Raw genomic sequence first — 22201 nt, forward strand, 5'->3', positions numbered from 1 at the left:
TCACATTTTATCACATATAATAAAACTTTCAAATAAAGACTTTTATAAATGTCTTATTTTAATATATCCATCCTCCCCATACTGCCAGCTGTTTACCATAGAAATATGGCATACCTTTTATTCCTTTATAATTACTGGATGTCAAATGTTTTTTCAAGAACAGATTGGATTGATAGCACTTTAAGGTTTACAAAGGCATGTGTAAACATTACTTCATTATTCAAATAACGTCACAAGAATGTAAAATAGGTATTCTGATCTCCTCTACTACAGAACAAGAAAAGAGCTTTAAACAGTTTAACTGGCTGAAGGTTTCACAGGTAGTAAATGGTAGAACCAGAACATGGGATCTTAGAGAAAATAATTCTGTGGTGTAGTACTGGTAGAGGTGGAGTGGGGGAGTGGGGTGGGGGGACAGGTATACATGGGTATTACTGAACTGCAAGCTAATTTCTTCATCTGTCAAATAGGGTTATTGTGATTATTAAATAAGTTAATAAGAGTAAAGCACTTATAACAGTACCTAGCATAGACTAAGTGCTATAGTTTGCTATTATTACAACTATTATTAATTTGTTCTATTCCAGGTCAGATTTAACTTCCCAGCATTAATAAAAATCAACAAATAATATTGAAAAGTAATCCATAATAAGTTAAGCGAAAAGAGTGTCTACTTCTCCAGTTCACAAACTGTAGGGCATGTTATAGGTACTATGTGTGGCTTCTATGGCTCACTAGTTACCAAGATCATAAAGACTTTTGTTATATATAAAAATGGGGCAAACAAAACAAAATAGTGAACTATAATTAGTTGGCCACATTATTATTATTTGTCCATTCATTCAAAACCATTTATAGAGAACCCCCTATGCACAAGGCAGACTGACAGAGCAAGGAAGCAAAAATGAACAGAAATAGCCCCTGACATAAGAAGCTCTTAAATGTGCTCTACAGTAATGGCACCAAAGCCAAAAAAAAAAAGTCCTAATTCTATATTTCATTATCAAAATGCCTAAAGTGAATAACTAACATTCTCATGGGTTACTATGGTAAAAACAAGAGTTACTTTAGCTGTGTAGGATAATTTCTTCTAACCATGTAAAACTGAAATAATAACAGTTTAACAAAATAATAAGGATATGATAAAAAAATCCAAACACCATCGAAAGATACAAAATGAAAAATTATCCTCTACCATCCCTTAAAACCCCCAGTCCCCTTCTCCAAATAACTGCCATTATATTTCTTTCTTTTTTTTTTTTTTTTTTGAGACGGAGTCTCACTGTGTCTCCCAGGCTGGAGTGCAGTGGCGTGATCTCGGCTCACTGCAAGCTCCGCCTCCCGGGTTCACGCCATTCTCCCGCCTCAGCCTCCCAAGTAGCTGGGACTACAGGCGCCCGCCACCGTGCCCGGCTAATTTTTTGTATTTTTAGTAGAGACGGGGTTTCACCATGTTAGCCAGGATAGTCTCGATCTCCTGACCTCGTGATCCACCCGCCTCGGCCTCCCAAAGTGCTGGGATTACAGGCTTGAGCCACCGCGCCCGGCCCATTATATTTCTTATATACCTTTCCATATAATTATATCTTTGTGCTTTCAAGCATCTGCACAAACACATATGGTGTATTTAGAGATATACATTCTTAAAAATTCATACCACATATATGAACACTCCATTAGAATTATATCATACATCTTGTTCTGCAGTTTGCCCTCACTCTCACTTAAACATGTATCTTCACAAATTTTCCCTACCAGCATGTAAAATTTTCAGATTGATATATGTAAATTGGTATCAGAAAATAGCTTGTTAGGTCATAAGTTACTAGAAATCCCTCTTAAAGAATGATGAATTGAAATGAGAATGACTGAAATGTTCACTATTACCATTTTTGTCACAGTTGAGTAGCTAAATTTAATTCTAATACAATCTGTTTCACCAAGAAACAAAAATGTATATCCTACTATAATTCAACTTTTAAAACTGTAATCCTTTTCCCCCAAACATTGACAATGTTCTGCTGTAGTCTATAGATTTATGTTGCTCTATGTCCATCACAAACCCAAAATACAAAGTGTATCAAGAAGCCACACTAGAAGACAATGAAACAACAGGAATTCAATCAAATATTACTACGTAAAAAGCCTTCATGTCAAAGAAAGATAAAATATCAATTTTTCATGATCATAATTATAACATGATCTTACCATACAGACTTTTAATGCAAGCAGTGCTAGTCTCAACAGACTTGAGAGCTTCCCACTCCAACTGCCCTGTTGAGATGCCACTTGTAGACTCTTTCTGTAACACATCTCTGCAGCTCTCATCATTCCTTGGGACTGATACACATGTGCCAGCCACTAAGAAACAAAACGGGAGAAGGAGGCAAAGGAGTTTAGTTTACTATGCAGTCTGTAACCCCTATTCCAACAAATTCAATAAACTTTGATGTAGTAAAACTATGTTTTTAGTTATTGGTAAGTTCTGTGCCCAAAAAACAATTACAGGTCAAAAAATTGTCATATTGTCAATTCTTTTAACAACAGCTATTAACAAATCAATTCCAGCAATATATAAAAACAATAATATATAATGATCAACTAGGGCTTATTCTGAGAATGCAAAGTTGGCCTAATATTTGAAAATCAATGTAATCCACCGCATTGACAGAATAAAGAAAAAGATTAATAGATGCCATAAAAAAGTTTTAATAAAATTCAAGACCCATTATATTTTAAGAAAAAACTCTCTTAGCATATTCAAAGTAGAATCTTCTTAATCTGATAAGGATATTTATACAAATCTCTAGCAAACACCATTCTTAGTAATGAAATAGTCAATGCTTTCTACCTGAGGTAAGAAGAAACAAGAATGTTTACTTAGCACCACTTTTAACATTGTATTAAAGGTTCCAGACAGTACAATAAAGCAGAACAAATAAACAAAAAACCTTAATATATAAATATTGGGAAGAAAAAGGTAAAAGGGGCATAACTCTCTATATACAAAATCCAAAACCTTTCAAAGAATAAGTGAATTTAGCAAGGTGCTCAAAAGTCAACATAAAAAAATCAACTGAATTTTTAAATGTTTGGAGATAATTTAAACACACACACACAATGGAACAACAACAAAAAATACCAAATACCTAGAAATAAATTTAACACAAAAGTATAAAAGACCTCTAGGTTGAAAATCGCAAAACAATGCCGTGAGAAATTTCAAACTTAATTAAATAGAGGAATATACCACATTTGTGGACAGAAAATCTTCAGTAGAGTATTACTTCATCAATTGTCCCCAAATTAAACTGTAGATTCTAAACAATCTCAATTAAGGTCCCAGCAGAGCTTTTTTGGGTGAGAATTAACAATTTACCGTAGACTCTCCCCTTAACTGTGGTTTCAGTTACCTGTGGTACAATACAATAAAATACTCTGAGAGAAAGAGGGAGACCACATTCATATAACTTTTATTATAATATATTGTTATAACTGTTTTATTATTATTGTTGTTAATCTCTCATTGTGCCTGATTTATAAACTTTATCATAGTATAAAGTATGTATGTATGTATAGGAAAAAATAATAGGTATTTATATATATATACACACACACACACACGCACGCACACACACACACACATATATATAGTTCATTACTATTTGCAGTTTCAGGCATCTACTGGGGTGCTGGGACATCTCCCCTGCAGATAAGGTGGGACTACTGTATTTGGCAATGCAAAGGACCTAAGACAAACTTGAAGGAGAACAAAAAGTTGGAGGTTTTAATGTTATCACATATCAAGACTAATTATAAAGCTATACTCAAGAATAAAAAACAAAAGAATAAACAAATAGACCAATGGAAAATAATGAGGCCTGAAAGACCCACACATTGATTTATGACAAAGGCATCACCGTGATTCAATGGGGACCAAATAGTCTTTTCAAAGATTGGTACTATGTTACTTATGGGTAAAAATAAATCTTAACTCCTGTAATATTCATAAAGATTAATCCAGGATAAATTATAGACCTAAATATGAAAAGTAAAACAATAAAATTTCTAAAACAAAACATAAAAAAAAACTTCATGAACCTAGAGTAAGCAAAAAGTTCTTAAATAGAATATCCCAATAAAGCATTAACTATAATCAGACTTCATTAGAATTAAGAACTATTCATCAAAAATAACATTAATAAAGGCAGCCATAGGTGTAAGAAAATATTTTCAATATAAATATCCAAAAATGTGCTTGGATTCAGGAAATATCATAAATTCCAATAATTCAGTAAGTAAAAAATGAATAGTCCATTAAAAATTATGCAAAGCACTTTACACAGAGGATATCCAAAGGCTCAATAAGCACATGAAAAGTTGTATGATGTCATTAGATATCAGGTAAATACAAGTTAAAATCACCAAAAGATATTATTACCTACATATTCACCAAAATGGGGGAAAAACACAACAATCTGGCAATATCAGCACTTGGAATTCTCATGCACTGCTGGTGCAAGTGTAAACTGGTGTAACCATTTTAGATAACTCTTTGGCAGGATCTACTAAAGTAACCGTACATATACCCTATGTCCCACCGAAAAGCATGTCCAAGGATGGTCACAACAGCATTATTCATACTAGACAAAACCTGGAAACACCCAAATGCCCATCAACAGTAAAATGAATAATTATAGTATGTTCATAAAATGAAATGAAATAATTATGGCTACATAAAACCACCAAATGAATCTCACAGACATCCTGTTGAGTGAAAGTAACCAGATACAAAAGAGTACTACTCCACTGACACAAAGTTCAAAAACAGAAAAAACTAAATAGAAGTCAGAATAGAGGTTTTCCTTGTATTGGGGTGGGGGAAGTCAAGCAAGGAGATCAACTGACAGAGGCCTGGGGGAGGCAGTTGGGTTGTTAGAACTGTTCTGTATCTTGATATGGGAGGTGTTAAACAGACATGTCATATTTAATGAGTAGTACTTTAAACATTTTTACACTTTATTCCTTGTGAATTATATCATAACATAAAAGAAAACACACACATATACACACACATGCAATCTCTTAAGACTTTACTTACTGATATGGTTTGGCTGTGTCCCCACCCAAATCTCATCTTGAATTCCCATGTGCTATGGGAAGGACCCGGCAGAAGGTAACTGAATCATGAGGGGAGCTCTTTCCTGTGCTGTTCTCATGATAGCGAATAAGGCTCACGAGATCTGATAGTTTTAAAACGGGGAGTTTCCCCATACAAGCTCTCTCTCATGTTGGCCACCATGTGAGACACGCGTTCTGCCTTCCATCATGATTGCAAGGCCTCCCCAGCCACAGAGAACTGTAAGTCCATTAAACCTCCTTCTTCTGTAAATTGCCCAGTCTTGGGTATGTCTTTATCAGCAGTGTGAAAATGGACTAATACACTTATGATATAATTTATCCTTCAATTTTTCCCTTTTAGTTTGACAATGTATTTCTCCCTTTGATAATGAATATGAAATCAACAACATCTAGCTGTTGATTAAGTATCTAAGGTCAACTAGATGTTCTAAGGTCAACTAGATGTTGATCTTAAATCCTAAATCTCATATGGAAAACTTACTCTAAGAAAGTGGAAAAAAGAATTACAGTAAAATGGAGGCTTAGTTTTCATAATCTAGTAATTTTAGGCCAAATAATTTTTTCAAATTATCTAAAGCAGGGATATAAAAAAGCTGGCATAATAAAAGATCAGAATAAAAAACAAATTATAGTAAGATAATAAGCTTCTATAAATCTGTATCAAAAAGCGCCTTTGATACTTTCTCTGGGGCACAGAGAAAATATAATTGTATAAAATAATTATGCGCTTCCTTGTATTTTAATATCAATAAGAACAAAGTACACAGTTATCATTGTACATTTGTCACTGTGGATAACCAGAGCCACCTGAAAGAGCAGATGATCTGTTGATTCAAGCATCAATCCTGAAAATAATTATTTCTAAAAGCACTAAATACAGGTTATCTGTAAAGTAGCTAGGGAGAAACTATACACATCCCCTCTAAAGGCAGAGTTAAACACCATTATGATACCCTTATTATAAAATGTCTATAACATATCAACCCATATAAAGGACAGTATTTTCATCACTGTTTTAAAGTGAGAAAATTTATAATCAATAACTTAAGAAGCTTTAAATCATCATTGTAGCAGATTCTACATTAGTATTAAACTTCCTTAGCTCCTCTAACCACAATACCTTTTTCAGACCTTGAAACTGAGAGATAACATGGTGAGAATGACAGCAAGTCAAATAAAGATGGAGCATAGCCCTGACATTAACTAATATTATGAAGTGCTTTAATTGAGGACTCAGGAAAGAAAGGAGAAAACTTACCTGCCAAGCTGGAACAGAGGTTGAGTTGGACATGACTGTTTTTTGTAATTCTTCAAGTACAGCATCTGGGAGTGGCTTTTGTGACTCCAGGAGTGGTTTACACTGAACTTGTCTCAAAAGTAAGATAATGGCTGGCTGATCAGGGTTACTTTTTAAATTCTAGAAATCAAATCCCAAATAGGAATACATCAAATAGGTTCTTAAGTGTTAAAAATAAAAGGCATATTCTCCAAGTTGGGAAAATAAAATTCTGAATGTTTATACCTTTTCTTATTAAAGAGTAAACAACTGCAAAAACTAAATAAAACAATGAACAGCTTGTAAACATCAAACTTTACATTTAAATAACCTTTACAATCAGTAACACTATTATTGTAGTCTACATCTATTTCCCTTTGACTTAGTTTACTCTTAAGTGATATCCTGAAAAATTTAGGTTCTGAATGTAAGTAAATAGTTGAACTAAGAAAATATAAATATAAAATTAAGTGGGAAGGCTATCACTATTGCATACTGGAAAAAACTGCACTATGTAAGAAGAAAAGAAGCATACATTTTTTTTCTTTCTTAACTTAACAAAGATATTCACTCTACATGTCCTTCTTCTAGGCACAGCCTTTTTGAGTACTTTGAGTAAGAAAAATGACCTATTTTCCCCATTTCCTTAAGCCACTATTTATATCTTAAAATACTTACCTACATACATACATAAATGTATTGTATATATTTATATCCTCTGTGTGTGTATATATTTATATATATGAAGAATTTCTGTAAACAAGTCCTCCCACTATTGTTTCAAATGTTTATCGCTTGTCCCTCAACAGCATACTTTTCTGTTTTTTACTCATTAGATCTTAAATGTATTTCTAAAATGTATTTGATTGCTTTCTTCTAAGTAAGAGATTGGAACAACAAACTGACAAGGAAAGGTTCATAAGGCATCACTTATGCTATCAGAGAGCACATAGCAACTGTCAATTTATGCTTAGTAAGCACTTACTGAGTAATACCCTGTCCTGAACTTATCTCAGATGGAATTCCTTAAATAAAAGAAAAAATGTATTACTCTGCTTTTCACAGAATTCAAGAACTAAAGAAATCTTCAAAAGTCCATTCTTCTTTCTGTGTAAAATGTATACTGATCTTTAAAAAAAACATTACACAACCTCCATGGTAAGCAATTATGAAATATGATGTTTTCAGGAAAAGCTATGTTCAAAACTCTCTTTAACCATTACATTATTTCTAAGTGAGCTTTGGAAACTCATTCATTCATTCAGTAAACATTCGAGTCCCTACTATATTCTAGGCAAGGTACTACACATTTATTCACAGAGCCTGCAAGCATAGAGCCCTACAATTCTGGCATGTAAAAACAGACTACTGAGTAGGTTCCAGTCACCCACTCGACAATCTCCACAGTCATTCTATGTGATCCAGAACTTTGGAAAACTGAAGGGATATTGGAAAATATAGCATTAAGAAGGAAGCAATCAGAAATTAAAGGAAAATGCTGTCTCTCTAATGGTACCCAAATAAAAAAAAATTTTAAAGACCTTTAATGAGAGCTTGAGTCCTAGAGTCAGACAAATGTGAGTTCAAATCACAACTCTATCCATTCCTAACTGTGAGCTCCTATGCACATTACTTACCCTCTTTAAGCCTTAGTTTTCCTCAACTGTAAAAATGAGGATAATAATAAATACCTATATCATAAGATTGCTGTGAAGTTCAAACACAAAATGCTAAATGCAGTGACTGGTTTGTGGCAAGTAGAGTAATCAATAAATTTTAGTTGTTAACATCATAATTGACATCACCACCACTACATGCTCTTTAAATAATATGCATTCCTCCTTTTTTTTTTTTTGAGACAGGGTCTTGTTCTGTTGCCCAGGCTAGAGTGTAGTGGTGTGATCACGGCTCACTGCAACCTCAAATTCCTGGGCTCAAGTAATTCTCCTGCCTCAACCTCTCGAGTAGCAGGAACTACAGGCATGCATCACCAGGTCCGGCTAATTTTTTAATTTTTTGTAGAGACGGCCTCTCGCTATGTTGCCCAGGCTGGTCTCAAACTCCTGGCCTCAAGTGATTCTCCCATCTCAATCTCCCAAAGTGCCAGGAATACAGGAGTGAGCCACTGCGTCTGGCCTCACATATTCTATTTTTGAAGTTATTTTCCAAGTAAGATAAGAATCCATGAGTTTCAATGCACATTCCATAATAATACCTTTGTGCAGAGAGTTTCAGCTTCAGATATTCTTCCTGTGTCTATTAGACCAGTGACAGCTTGCGACAGAGACCACTTTTCAAGAGACTGGTTGTAATTTTCAAAGAATTTTTTGTCTTTAACTGTAAACAAAAAATGTCAATGTTACTTTATTCTGCAATTTATAATGTGTTCTCAGAGGAGTAACTGGTTCCTAAAAAGTTACCATTAGACTTATCATCCATACACAGTTTTTCAGTTACATGTGCCACATGTACCATAGACTATCCTGACAAGAGGCAGGTTTCTGAAAAGTTTCATGGCAGGAGTATTTGTGGTTAAATAACTCAAAGCCTCTTATAATTGTGACTTCTAAAGAAACAATAAAATAAGTTGCTGAAAACATGTAAAGATTTACTGTGATATAACTGATGTAAAGTAAGCTGTATATTTTCAGTCTATACAATTTGATATTTGACATGTATATCAGTGAACCATCACCACAATCACGATAATGAACATATTCAGCATCATCAAAATTTTCCACTTCTCCCTTTGTAACCACTTTTGTCCCCAACCTACTCCATCCTCCCCTAGCCTCTGTCCCCAGTCAGCTCCTAATCTGTTTTCTGTCACATAGACCAATCTGCATTTCCACAAATTTCATATAAGTGGAATCATATGGTATAAACTCTTTGGCATCTTTCACGGGTGCTAATATGGCAAATTACATTCATTTTCAAATGGTACATCAACCTTGCACTCCTGGGATAAACCATAATTGATCATGATGTATTATTATCATTTTTACATATTGCTGGATTTGAATTGCTGAAGTTTTGTTATGAATTTCTCAATCTACCTTCACAAGCAATGTTGTTCTTTGCGTGGTTTGGGTATTAGGGTAATGCTGGCCTCATAGATGTTAGAAGTGTTACTATCTTAGATTTTCTGAAAGAATTTGAGTAGAATTGGTATTATTTTTCCTTAAATACTTGGTAAAATCACTAGTAAGTGAATTTAAGATAGCTATTCAAGATAGCTGATTAGATGCATTTGGTGCTCACCTCATCCATGGAAAGGAACCAAATAGCAAGTAGACAATCACATTTCAGATATATTATCTGAAAAAGCACACTGGACCTCAACAGAAAAGTAACAGGAAACACCAAAAGCAAGGAAGGAGAGGGGAGTGAGGTCGTCTGCTCAGCTGGGATCAGGTCACGCTGAGTCCCACAAACCCCTGAGTCCTAAGCAGCTAGAGTGAGGCACTATTTTGAGAGCCCAGCCCTCTACCAGGCTGTGTCTTGCCATGCAGCCCAACAGCCCCTGTATCTCCACAGCCCTGCAGCCCCACTGATATTCCCTGCCCACAGCCACTGCTACTGGAGCTGAGGAGAGCCACTGTGAACCACCATGAGCTGCCAGTAAGGAACAGCCATGCATATTCAAGTGCCCTGAGAACAAATTCCACTGCCCTGCAGTTATCACTGCATTGGAATACAGCAGAACTGAGGCATGACTGAAGCCTGTAACCCCCACAACCAGCTGCCTATGGCTGCTCACACTGAAAGCAACCCCATCCTACCCAGTAGCAGGGTCACAGAACAGCAGCTGCTGCTCCCAACAAAGTATTTCCTGGCAGCCCAGCATCACTCTGCCCCTGCCTATCACAGCCAGGGCCCGCATGCACCACCAGGGAGCCTAAGGACAGGTCTACCTGGCCTGGCTCCACTCCCCAGAGTACCCAAGCATGCCCTCCTGGGGCCTGGGGATTGCCCAGCTTAGACCATCACCATTAGCATTTGAGCACTCCTCTGGGGTCTGAGGTCAGGCCCATCCAATCTGCTGCTAACACCGCAGCTGGCACTCACTCACATGTACCACACGTGGGCCTGGGGACTGGTGCGCTCAGTCCATTGCAGCCACCACTAATGCCAGTGTGGACTGCTTGGGTCCCAGAGGGTCAGTCCCACTGCTACTGCCATCATCTACACCATGCCTGCTGCCCAGGGACTCAAGAACATACCCACTTATCCAGCCTAATTTTGAGGGTTAATATTGAGTGTCAACTTGATTGGACTGAGGGATACAAAGTATTGATCCTGCATGTGCCTGTGTGGGTGTTGCCAAAAGAGATTAACATCTGAGTCAGTAGGCTGGGGAGGGCAGATCCACCCTTAATCTGGTGGGCACAATCTAATCAGCCTCCAGCAAATATAATGCAGGCAGAAAAACACGAAAAAGCGAGACTGGCATAGCCTCCCATCCTACATCTTTCTCTCATGCTGGATGCTTCCTGCCCTCAAACATCAGACTTCAAGTTCTTCAGTTTGGGGCCTGGGACTGGCTCTCCTTGCTCCTCAGCTTGCAGACAGCCTATTGTGGGAACTTGTGATCATGTAAGTTAATACTTAATGAACTCTATATAGATATAGATATAGATATAGATATCTATATCTATCTATCTATATACATATCTCCTATTAGTTCTGTCCCTCTAGGAGAACCCTAATACACCAATGCTGCCATTCCTGGAACCTGGGCAATCCATCTACAGAGGCACAAGAATGGGCCTGCCTAAACCCACTAACACCAGTGCCACTGTACATTGCTCTGGTGTCCAAGGACAGGCAAGCTTGGCCCACTGCTGCCACCACTGGGGCCCAAAGACTGGCCTATCTGGCATCCCAGGCCCCACCAAAACTTCACCAAGCCTCCACTAACAAGTGTATCCTAACAAACCAAAGAAATCACAAATATCACTGATGCTGTCTACAGCCAAAGAAATCAGAGACTACATTCAGAATCAAAGCCAAAGTGACCTACCCAAACAACACCATGGATATACATCTTCAGGAAAAAATGCTCCCCTACGAAAGAAAATTCCAAAATTGGAAGGGACTGTTAGACTAGATGTGCATGTATCAATGTGAGGACAAAGAAAACAAGAAAAAGCAAGGCAATATGACACCTCCAAAGGAACATCATAATTCTACAGCAACAGATCTGAATCAAAAAGAAATTTATGAAATCCTAGGGGAAAAATTCAAAATACTGATAGTAAAGCAGTTCAGTAAAATACAAGACAATACTAAAAACCAGTACAAAGAAATTACAAAAAGCAATTTAGGATACTAATGAAAAATTTACCAAAGAGATGGATATCATCAGAAATAACCAAACAGAAATTCTAGAAATGAAGAATTCATTGAACGAAATACAAAATCCATCTCAAAGCTTCAACAACAGACTAGATCAAGCAGAAGAGCCTCAGAACTTGAAGACAGATCTTTTCAAATAACTTAGTGAAACAAAAGTATAAAATAAGCAAAGCCTACATGACATATGGAACACCATAAAACATCCAAATATTTAAATTTTCAGTGTCCTAGAAGGCAAAAATAAAACATAATTATTTTGTTAAGAAAAACTATTTAACAAAATAATAGATGAAAATATCCCAATTCTAGCAAGAGATTTACACATCTGAAAATATGAGGAGGTTTAGAGATGCACAAATATTTACAATTCCAAAAGATGTTCCCCATGGCACACTATAGTTAACCTACCAAAAGTCAAAGACAAAGAGAGAATACTAAAAACATACTACTTATAAATGAACACCCATCAGACTAACAGCAGATTTGTCAGTAGAAACCTTCCAGGCCAGTAGAGAATAAGATAATATATCCAAACTGCTGAAAAGAAAAAAACTGTCAGTCAAGGATACTATACCCAGCCAAGTTATCCTTCATAAATGAGGGGAAAATAAAGTTTTCCCAGACAAGTAAAAGTTGAATATCACCACTAGTCCAGTCCTATCCTAAAAGAAATGCTCAATGGAATCTAAACCTGAAAGAGAACAGACAATATTTACCATCATGAAAACACACAAAAGTAAAAACTCACTGGTAAAGCAAACATACAAATGAGGAAGAGAAAGGACACGAATGGTACCACTACAGAAAAACCATCAAAATACAATAACATACAATAAAGAGAGAAAGAAATAATGCATATACAAAAAAAACCTAATTAAACAACAGAAATAAGGCATCACACATCAATGATAACCTTGAATGTAAATGAATTTTCCATTGAAAATATATAGATTGGCTGAATAGATTTTAAAAATTATCTAATATATGCTGCCTACAAGAAACTAGTCTCACCTATTAAGACACATATAGGCTGGATGTAGTGGCTCACACCTGTAATCCCAATACTTTAGGAGGCCAAAACAGGAGGATTGCTTGAGCCTAGGAGTTTGAGACCAGCCTGGGCAACATAGCAATACCTCATTTCTAAAACAAAAAAATTAGTTTGTCATGGTGACTCCCACCTGACTTGGAAGGCTCAGGCGGGAGTATTACTTGAGGCCAGGAATTTGAGGCCAGTCTGGGCACACAGCAAGACTTCATCTCTTAAAAAAAAAAAAACTAAAATAATGATAGCAACAATGTATTTGATTATGTGTGCTTATGTGTGTATGGATGTACACAGACTCGTATGCTTATGTGCAAGCAAAAGAGCAATGACATAAAGGACAATAACTAGGATTGTTTTACTCTAAGGACTTGCACTATCCATAAAGCAGTACAGTGTTAGTTGAAAATGGAGTTGGATTAATTGTAAATGTCTATTGCAACCAGTAAAAAAGGGCAACCAATAAAAAAGAAAAGTAAAAAAGAAAATATGACTGACATGCTAACAAAGAAGAGAAAATAGCATCAAATAAAACACACAATTAAAACTACAAAACACAGAAAAATAGTTGGACAACAATAGAAACAAAGAACAAGGGCAACAAATAGAAAATGGTAAAATACATGATAGATACTAAACCAATGATATCAACAATCACTTCAAACACCTATAGTCTAAACATACCAATGAAAGACAGAGATTGTCAACGTGGATAAAAAATAAAAATAGGTAGTTCTTTCTTTTAATCTGAAGAGTATGGCTTAAAAATAACTATGTTATAGGTATTTCTGATTTACCACTTAATAAATTCATTTTATTAAAATATTTCAATCTTATATAATCTACTACCATTAAACAAAAGCCTACTTTTCTTAATTTGCCCTAGTAGTCAAAAGACTGGCAGTAATGATGCTTAACATTTACTAAACAACGATTAATAACCTAAAATTAATTCAGTGAAAAGTTAATGTCCCAAGACAAAAGTAGGCTAATCTATTTATTAATTTAAGTAGGTTAATCTATGTCACTTTTCAGTGAAGAAATTTATAGATTTACAATACAATGTTAACTAAATCTGATTAGATTAACAGCTTATTCTGACCAAGATTCCCAGGAGGAATCATGGGACAATTTCAATGCAGGTTTCAGTAAAGGAATCTTTCCAGGTCGCCTCTATCCTAAAATGCTGGTAAAGTCTCAAAGTAAGTAATGCTACAAAAGAAAGATTTCAGCAACAGAACCTATTGGGCTTTTAAGCTATCTGGAAGAGAAAATACATATGCTTATCACACTTTTGTACAAATATTATACTATGGATTTTTAATGAATATGTATATATATATATACACATTTTTTTTTTAGACGGAGTCTCGCTCTGTCGCCCAGACTGGAGTGCAGTGGTGCGATCTCAGCTCACTGCAAGCTCCACCTCCCAGGTTCACGCCATTCTCCTGCCTCAGTCTCCAGAGTACCTGGGACTACAGGCGCCCGCCACCATGCCCAGCTAATTTTTTGTATTTTTTAGTAGAGACAGGGTTTCACCGTGTTAGCCAAGATGGTCTCGATCTCCTGACCTCATGATCCGCCCGTCTCGGCTTCCCAAAGTACTGGGATTACAGGCATGAGCCACCGCACCCGGCCTAATGAATATATTTTTTATAACAATATGTGCTGAAGCTGTTTGTATTCCGGATTTAACCATTCAAGAAATCTGAATTAAATCATGTATAAAGAAGCTTTTTAAAACTTACTTGAAGCAGAAATAGCAGATAACAGTGCCAAGTATAAATCTATCCTCTTTGGCTGAGTCTTGTTCACTAAGGCCAGTTTATCATCAGCATGACAGGCTGCCATTAGCCCAGCCCAGATAGCAGGATCACCTAAAAACAGGAAACACACAGTGATAAGTCTTGTTAAAATCAACATGTTGCTTAAAAACTATCAAAAATGAGATTAAGAGTTTACAAGTTAAAAATTGTATCTAAAAAAAAATTTCACTTTCTCAAAGGAAAACTAAATTGCACTTGTTTTCAGAAACACATTGCTACATTCATCTTTCAAGATTTGCCAATTTTTCCAAACATATCAGAGGATGAGAAACATCCTATTAAGTTCTTCTTCCATGGCTGGTTAGCTCAGCTGCCTAGAGTGCTATATTACTGTGGAAAGGGCAATTAGATTCACTTGCACTGAACACCAAGGATAAGTCTCACTCATCTTCGTCACTTAGTAGTTGCCATTTTAAAGACTCAGTCCTAGGACAAGGAAGATAACACCAGTTCTTAAGAAAAGTTTAAGCCAAAGGAAAGACTCAAGATTTTAATTACATTCTAATAGGCAAGCATGAAAGTAAGTTCATCATTCCAAGTGAAGCATTTATATGACTATATATCCTTCATTCATTTGATCTTTCCTTCTTTCCTTCACCCTTCACAGCAGCTTCAGGGGAGGGAAAAGGAGAAAAGTCCAACAGCAGTGAGTTGGAAGGTAACTTTCTATGTATAGAAAAGATTATGTATAAAGACTTCTCTTTTTAAGAAAGTTGTGAAAAAAAACGTGAAGGGGATTTGGAATTTAGAAGTTTTTTCTTTTCATTTGTTTGGTCATTTATTTTTATAAATCTTATTTTGCCCTTTACTTCAACAAGTTAGTATTTTAGTCCTGCTACTCTTAAAAAACAAATGAACGCTTTCAAAATCTCACAAGGGGGTGCTAGTTAACAATATAGTCACTTGATCATACTTTTTAGCTTTAGTTTTCTATTTTTTCTTATCTGACCACCCCACCCAATATGTTTCTTGTCAAATATCTGAAATGTATATCTACTTCAGTTATAGGTGACCAGTATTACTGCTAAAAGTACAAAAATCAACAAAATTACAAGAATCATTAAAGTCTTATGCAGATCAAATACTTTTACAAAAAGTTCAATACATACCTCCATATAATGAAATAATTTCCACTCCAAATAATGACTACCTTATTTTAAGTAGCATAGACATAATCAAATTCCAGAATACACAAATGGGGACTATTTTCTAGAATTTATGATAAAATCTGATTACTATATAAATAAAGGCACACGACAGCCTTAGATGTGGGTGTCAGGTCTAGCCATGCCACTAATTAATGTGTGGCAGTTCTTCCTTTAGGATTCATTTTCCTATAAAACAAGACAACTAAACTAGATAATAGCTGAGGTGCCATAGGGTCTTAAATTCTATGATTCCAACTGAAGTGGACTCAATCTCTGAATATTAACTTAATCCGAAGATTAAGGGGATAGCCCCTTTAGGGATCTTACAGTATTGTATAGTTTGGATTTCTGATTGGAGAATGGACAATAGCTGGCAGCAATTTTCTCTATCACAACACAAAATAATTACTGTTTCCATGAACTCTTCCACAGATGACCAGCAAACCAAATTCCCTATAAAATAGAGTGACTCTAAGATAAAATATAAACTACAACCCCCAAAATTTTAAAATACAGCTTGCTAAAAATACCTCTTAGTATCACAGAAGCACTAATGTAGCAGAAATTGGAATTTTTTCCATTCAATTCTAAATTCTTGGAATTATCTTTAAATTCCTGACAAGACTCCCTGGAATAACATCTATCAAAACTGTGCTTTGGTCATCCAAAGATCTACAAGGACTAGGTGTACAGCCACTACACATAATGACAGTTATATTCATTTTCATTGGACTCTAAGGACAAGTCTCAAACAGGCACTCATCTTTGCCACTAAGTCACTGTTCTAGCATCTTATGTGATGTCTCTGCTTCCTCGAGTATGTATTTATCCAGATAATCCGGGAACATCACAGATCATTAGAGAGGACCTAATCTGGGCAATCTCACCTTTCTACAGTTTTTGTCCTTACACAATCAAAGGCTAATAGATCTTTTATCATTCTGGATCCACAATAAGAATTATTGAGAGTAAGTTTATCTAATATCTGCTTGAGAACTCCAAAAATAAAAAACTTACCAATATATATATAACATAGACAAATCAAAATGTTTAGTCTCTTTTTGTTTCTATGTCAAAATGAAGGAAAACGTAAACAACAGAATATTGATTTTTTTACTTAGTTTACAAAATAATCCCTGAAATGTTAGATATTTTGCAGCTTAATGAGAGTCTTTACAATTTATTGTCAAGATAACACTGAACTTGTTCTTGGTATAATTTCTTTCCCAACAGTGCTTAGCCAAAAGCAATAGCATTCTGATCTAACACATCTGAAGAGTTAAAGGAGAATAAATTTCATGCATTATTTCATATTTAAAATACTGTATTATGTAAAAATATACCTTATAACCCTATATTGCTAGACATTCCAGTCTTCTACGGCATTTTTTCTAGTGATGGAACATGCTTAAGTAACATTCTTCAGTACCTTTGTGATCAACAGCCTATATATGACACAATATGCTCAGGTGAGGCCATAACTGTGTCATTTCTAACAGTTACCACACAAGATACATCCCCATCCTTCAAGAAGCTAACTACACATAGAAATATCTAAATATGTATGTTAAATAATTTAGCAACTATGGGTGAAACTCTTTAAACCATATTGATGCAAAATGGAAATAAAACTGTTTCTTGAAAATACACATATAGTTCAGATTTTCAGTAACAGGTAATAATAAAGTATCACTAAGCAGACATTCCTTTAGGCCTATTTCGATAATTGATGCTCTCTTAATTATCAGTAGCCAAAAGCAGATAATCAAATGATATGCAAAATCTTGAAATATTTTCTTAAAATTCTTTTGACTTATTTCATGAAAATATAAACTTTGCTCCTATAAATCACAAATGCAAGATTGATAGAATCCAAATTCAAGAATATAAATGTACTGAATTATCACATGCACCTTGAAACTATGTGAATTTATAATGCATCAATTTAAAAAGTCATTTCTGATAGCATTATATATTGTATTAAACACTTACATAGTGCAAAATACTTTAATCACTCAAACTCCTGTTGTAGAAGATCTAAATTACGCACATTTTTGTCTGGTATAAACAATGCCAATAAAATATATATTGTGTGCAAGATTTTTCCCCCACTTACAAAATATGTATTTAGAAAAAAAAATTGGAATTAATGAAATAGATATTATATGCACCTGGAGAAAGGAGAGCTGCCTTCTGAATGGTCTTTAGTGCAATATTTTTTTCATCTTCTCCTGAACTGCTTCCCATAGCCAACTGATTTACTGCAGTGTACAGTAACGCCTTCTACATAAGAGAAAAGAAGTATGTTAGCCAATTTTCCTTATAGCTCCCTCTCTTTCAAACTGACTAAAAGACTCCATTTGATATGATATAATCACTAAGGCTATGAAAACTATTATTCCTTCATCAGTATTATTTAATAAATTCAACATTTCCTTTGTACTAGGACAAACTAACCTTTCCGTGATTTGAGTCCAGGATATGAGCCACATTTCCTGCTACCACACCTCCCTAGAACAGAAAATATTGATGATTTATACAAATGCAAAAACTTTCATGAAAAAGTAAATTTAAGATTGATAAGGCCTTTCCACTAAATCACTGGAAAGGTTCAGTTTTACCACTTTCACAACTCCTAACCTTCTTAAAAGTATCAATTTATTATTAATGTTTGAAAAGACTAATAATCTTGTGAAAGGAAATCTTTTCTACTGTGACCAACTCTTCTTTCAAAATATTCATTTATAGGCTCAAAAGTTACGTAATTTTACCAACCAAATGTATACATTTTCTAATAATATAAAAGATTATAAAGACTGAGAGAGATCACAAAGATAAATTAGCATGGCTTACTATATGAAAATACGTAGTATTTTCAAAACTTACATACTGCAGTAAAATAAAGTTCAAGGCATCTCATCATTGCTTCAATAATCAACTTAATACTAAAAATAAAAAAAATACGTGTAGCATCACAGGGTTTTCATTAGCTCAGTTTGAAATCTGTAACTTTAAATAATTGTAGCTATTTCATATGGTTGTTAAGATTATAAAAATGCTGATAGCTGACACATAATAAAGCACTTCATTCAGGTAATTTTGGAGTCGAATAACAATGATCTTCCAGATCCTTTGAGCCAACTCACTCATTAAAAATAACAAAAAATGTGAAATAAAACCCTGCTGCTCAAACTGCGGCTTATGCCTCTGCAGCGTCCACACACTCTAAGAGGTTGTTAGATGTGCAGAATATTGGGTCCTGTCTCAGGCCTACAGAATTAGAATCGGCATTTTCACAAGATCACCAGGTGACTTCAGTTGCACATTACAGTTTGAAAAGCACTGAGATAAAAGATTTTAAAAACATATTCTTAAAAGCACTGAAAGATTGACAAGATATTAAGGACATACCAGGTCAAAATTGAAAGGGAAAACCGGAATTCAGAGAGACAAGTGAGCAGGGAAGCCGCTTCTGCCGTTCCCAAATGCTAACAATTTCTTTTCTTTTTTTTTCTTTTTTTTCTTTTTTTTTTTTTAGATGGAGTCTTGCTCTGTTGCCCAGGCTGGAGTGCAGTGGCACAATCTCAGCTCACTGCAACCTCTGCCTCCCGGGTTCAAGTGATTCTTCTGCCTCAGCCTCCCAAGTAGCTGGGACTACAGGTGTGTGCCACCATGCCCAGCTAATGTTTGTATTTTTAGTAGAGACAGGGTTTCACCATGTTAGCCAGGCTGGTCATGAACTCCTGACCTCAGGTAATCCACCCTCCTCGGCCTTCCAAAGTGCTGGGATTACAGTCATGAGCCACCGTGCCTGGCCCAAATACTAACAAATTTTAATTTTAATCCTGAAGGACGCATGGGCTGGTAGGACAAAAATTAAGGCCCAGGTTAACACAAGGAGGGGAGTATAGAGGAGACCTACATCAGAATAAGCTGAGACCCCAACAGGCCACACCCTAAGATTCAACGTGAATCAGAATTAAGCCAGGTCTCAGGAACTAGCAACCCAAGCACAAAGTAGCCTGCTTGGTCCAAAAACCCCAAGTTCTAAACTTTGTATAATGTAGTCCCAGATTGGTGGACCTCTCAAGCACCCAGCGGAAGCAAGTACAAATTACTTCTGTAGAAAGGTACCTTAATTCTAGGCCTCAAATTATTCCTAGAAATAATTTTCAAGTACACACAATTGGGTAAACAAAGAAACAAAGCCACCAAGAATGAAATTCCGTAGGAATAACAAACAAGACTCACAGATGTCAAACAAGTGTGTGGGTCTTGTAGATTTCAGATACTGGAATAATTAGTCGTGGTAAGTTGTTGAAAACATTAGCTATTACCATCATGTTTACCAACTTGTGAAGTGAACTATGAGAGGATATACTAACCACAGAAATTAATAGAAGAATATAGACTCCTGAAAATATCTGGCTGTTAGAAACTAAAATGTAGTGTATAATCCTTTATAGAATGTCAATGACTTCATATTTATAATTACATAGTTGTATATTAGCAGTGTTCTAGTTCTTACTGCCTTATCTTTAAGATGATTTTAAATAAAATTATCTTTTGGGATTCAAAAACACATAGCTAATGCTTACTATTGGCAGTGTTACATTATTTTATCACATATCATTACCATAATCTGTATGTGTTCAAAAAGATCTTCCTACTTCTTTGTAGCTCCCACAACATCTAGAACAGTGCAACGATATATGGAGAAAACTCAGTCTAGTATTCGTTGGATGACTAATGGAAAATTTAGCTAATAACAGAACTTTCTTCATTGTATAAATTATCTTTCAGAAGAATAGTGTCGTAGTTTAAAATTATCATATTTACCACATCACAAGTTATTTTATCTTTTTGCTAGAATTTGAAACATTACTTTACCTTTGCATTTCGTTGAGCATACTGTGCAACAACTCGAGACAACAGAGACCAAAGAGCAGGGTCACCAGGGTTGCTAAAGAGATCATCGAAGTAGCAGGCTTAGGGACGAGTTACTTTAACCACAAAATGTACAAGCAACCAACAATTTATTAAGTTTAAAACCATTTAGACATCTAAAACAAGTTCATATTAATTGTGCATGTTTGGTTGAAAGTATTTTTAGAAAACATACTTTATATCACTTATATACTCCAACAGTCTTTATGAAAAGAAGAAGAAAAAAATCAACAATGGATGATTATAAAGTCATGAGATAATTAAGAAAAGTTACGGAAATTTAACACACTGTGTTCAAACACAAAGAGATTAAAAATTATAGGATAAGTAATATTGCATGGCAGGAAGATGACTACTAATAAAAATGACATAAGGAATAAGCTTTATATTAAAATAACTTTAAAAAAACCCAGCAGATTGTTAATAAAAATGAACTCTGAAAGGAAAAGAGACTACAGACAAGCTACTTTACTGCTAAAAATAAAATATAATAATTAACCACTGCTGCTAATGACAGCTTTCCTTTTTTCAAATTTTGAAGAAATTAATGAATCTTTAAATGGCTGAAAATTACTAAAACCATCAATCTAGACAGTACCAGACAACAGACTAAGAATATTACAAACTTGGGAATTAAGAGCTTTAATAGCAAAACAAAGTTTGGGCCTTAACCTGACTAAGGGCCAAACTTATCAACTGAATTAAAAAAACACAATCCTTATAGGTAAAATAATATATATAGTCAGGTCCTGCGTAAAATTGCATAAAACCAGGGTGTCGTTTTCAAATGTATATTCTTACCTTATTTTATAGTATTAATAAAGTCCAAATGTCAAATGCAATGATATCAAGTATAATTAGGTTCCAAGTTCACAAATACAGAATTTACCTGTGAACAGCTTTAGATACTTGTTTTTGCACTGCCACACTGCGACCTTGGAGTGCATAAATCGCTGATGTAAGAAGGCACCTCTGATAATTACTGTCTTTGTGTTTGGTGTGCTTCAGTAACTCATTAAGTGCTGCTTTTGACAGTGTAGCATCCTGCATTGCCAACCCTAGAGCACACAGGGCTTGAAGGCTTTCTGTGGTTGGTTCCTTTAAGATAGAGCTGTAAATATATTTTAAAATTACCTATTAGTTATGACTAGAGTAGTTTTTTTTGTTTGTTTGTTTGAGACGGAGTCTTGCTCTGTTGCCCAGGCTGGAGTGCAGGGGCGTGATCTCGGCTCACTGCAAGCTCCGCCTCCCGGGTTCACGCCATTCTCCTGCCTCAGCCTCCAGAGTAGCTGGGACCACAGGCTCCCGCCACCACACCCAGCTAATTTTTTGTATTTTTAGTAGAGACAGGGTTTCACTGTGTTAGCCAGGATGGTCTCGATCTCCTGACCTCGTGATCCGCCCGTCTCGGCCTCCCAAAGTGCTGGGATTACAGACGTGAGCCACCGCGCCCGGC

At 35.5% G+C, this 22201-nt stretch overlaps 1 protein-coding gene across 3 annotated transcripts in view; it reads right to left on the reverse strand.

Annotated features, from left to right (window-relative positions):
• TTC37 (tetratricopeptide repeat domain 37) overlaps positions 1–22201 on the reverse strand; it is a 91735-nt gene that overhangs the window by 12516 nt on the left and 57018 nt on the right. For 2 of the 3 annotated variants that reach the window (XM_025387623.1, XM_025387622.1), the window contains exons 33-40: positions 21635–21856; positions 20689–20761; positions 18256–18309; positions 17970–18081; positions 14573–14701; positions 8634–8755; positions 6401–6559; positions 2209–2361 (exon numbers count right to left, since the gene is read on the reverse strand). In XM_025387623.1, coding sequence (XP_025243408.1) covers positions 2209–2361; positions 6401–6559; positions 8634–8755; positions 14573–14701; positions 17970–18081; positions 18256–18309; positions 20689–20761; positions 21635–21856 — 1024 coding nt within the window. Of the gene's footprint in view, positions 1–2208; positions 2362–6400; positions 6560–8280; positions 8756–14572; positions 14702–17969; positions 18082–18255; positions 18310–20688; positions 20762–21634; positions 21857–22201 lie in introns of those variants that run through there. The other variant, XM_025387624.1, reaches the window with a different exon arrangement.

Source organism: Theropithecus gelada, chromosome 6 (assembly GCF_003255815.1).
Source record: "Theropithecus gelada isolate Dixy chromosome 6, Tgel_1.0, whole genome shotgun sequence".
Taxonomy (NCBI): Eukaryota; Metazoa; Chordata; class Mammalia; order Primates; family Cercopithecidae; genus Theropithecus; species Theropithecus gelada.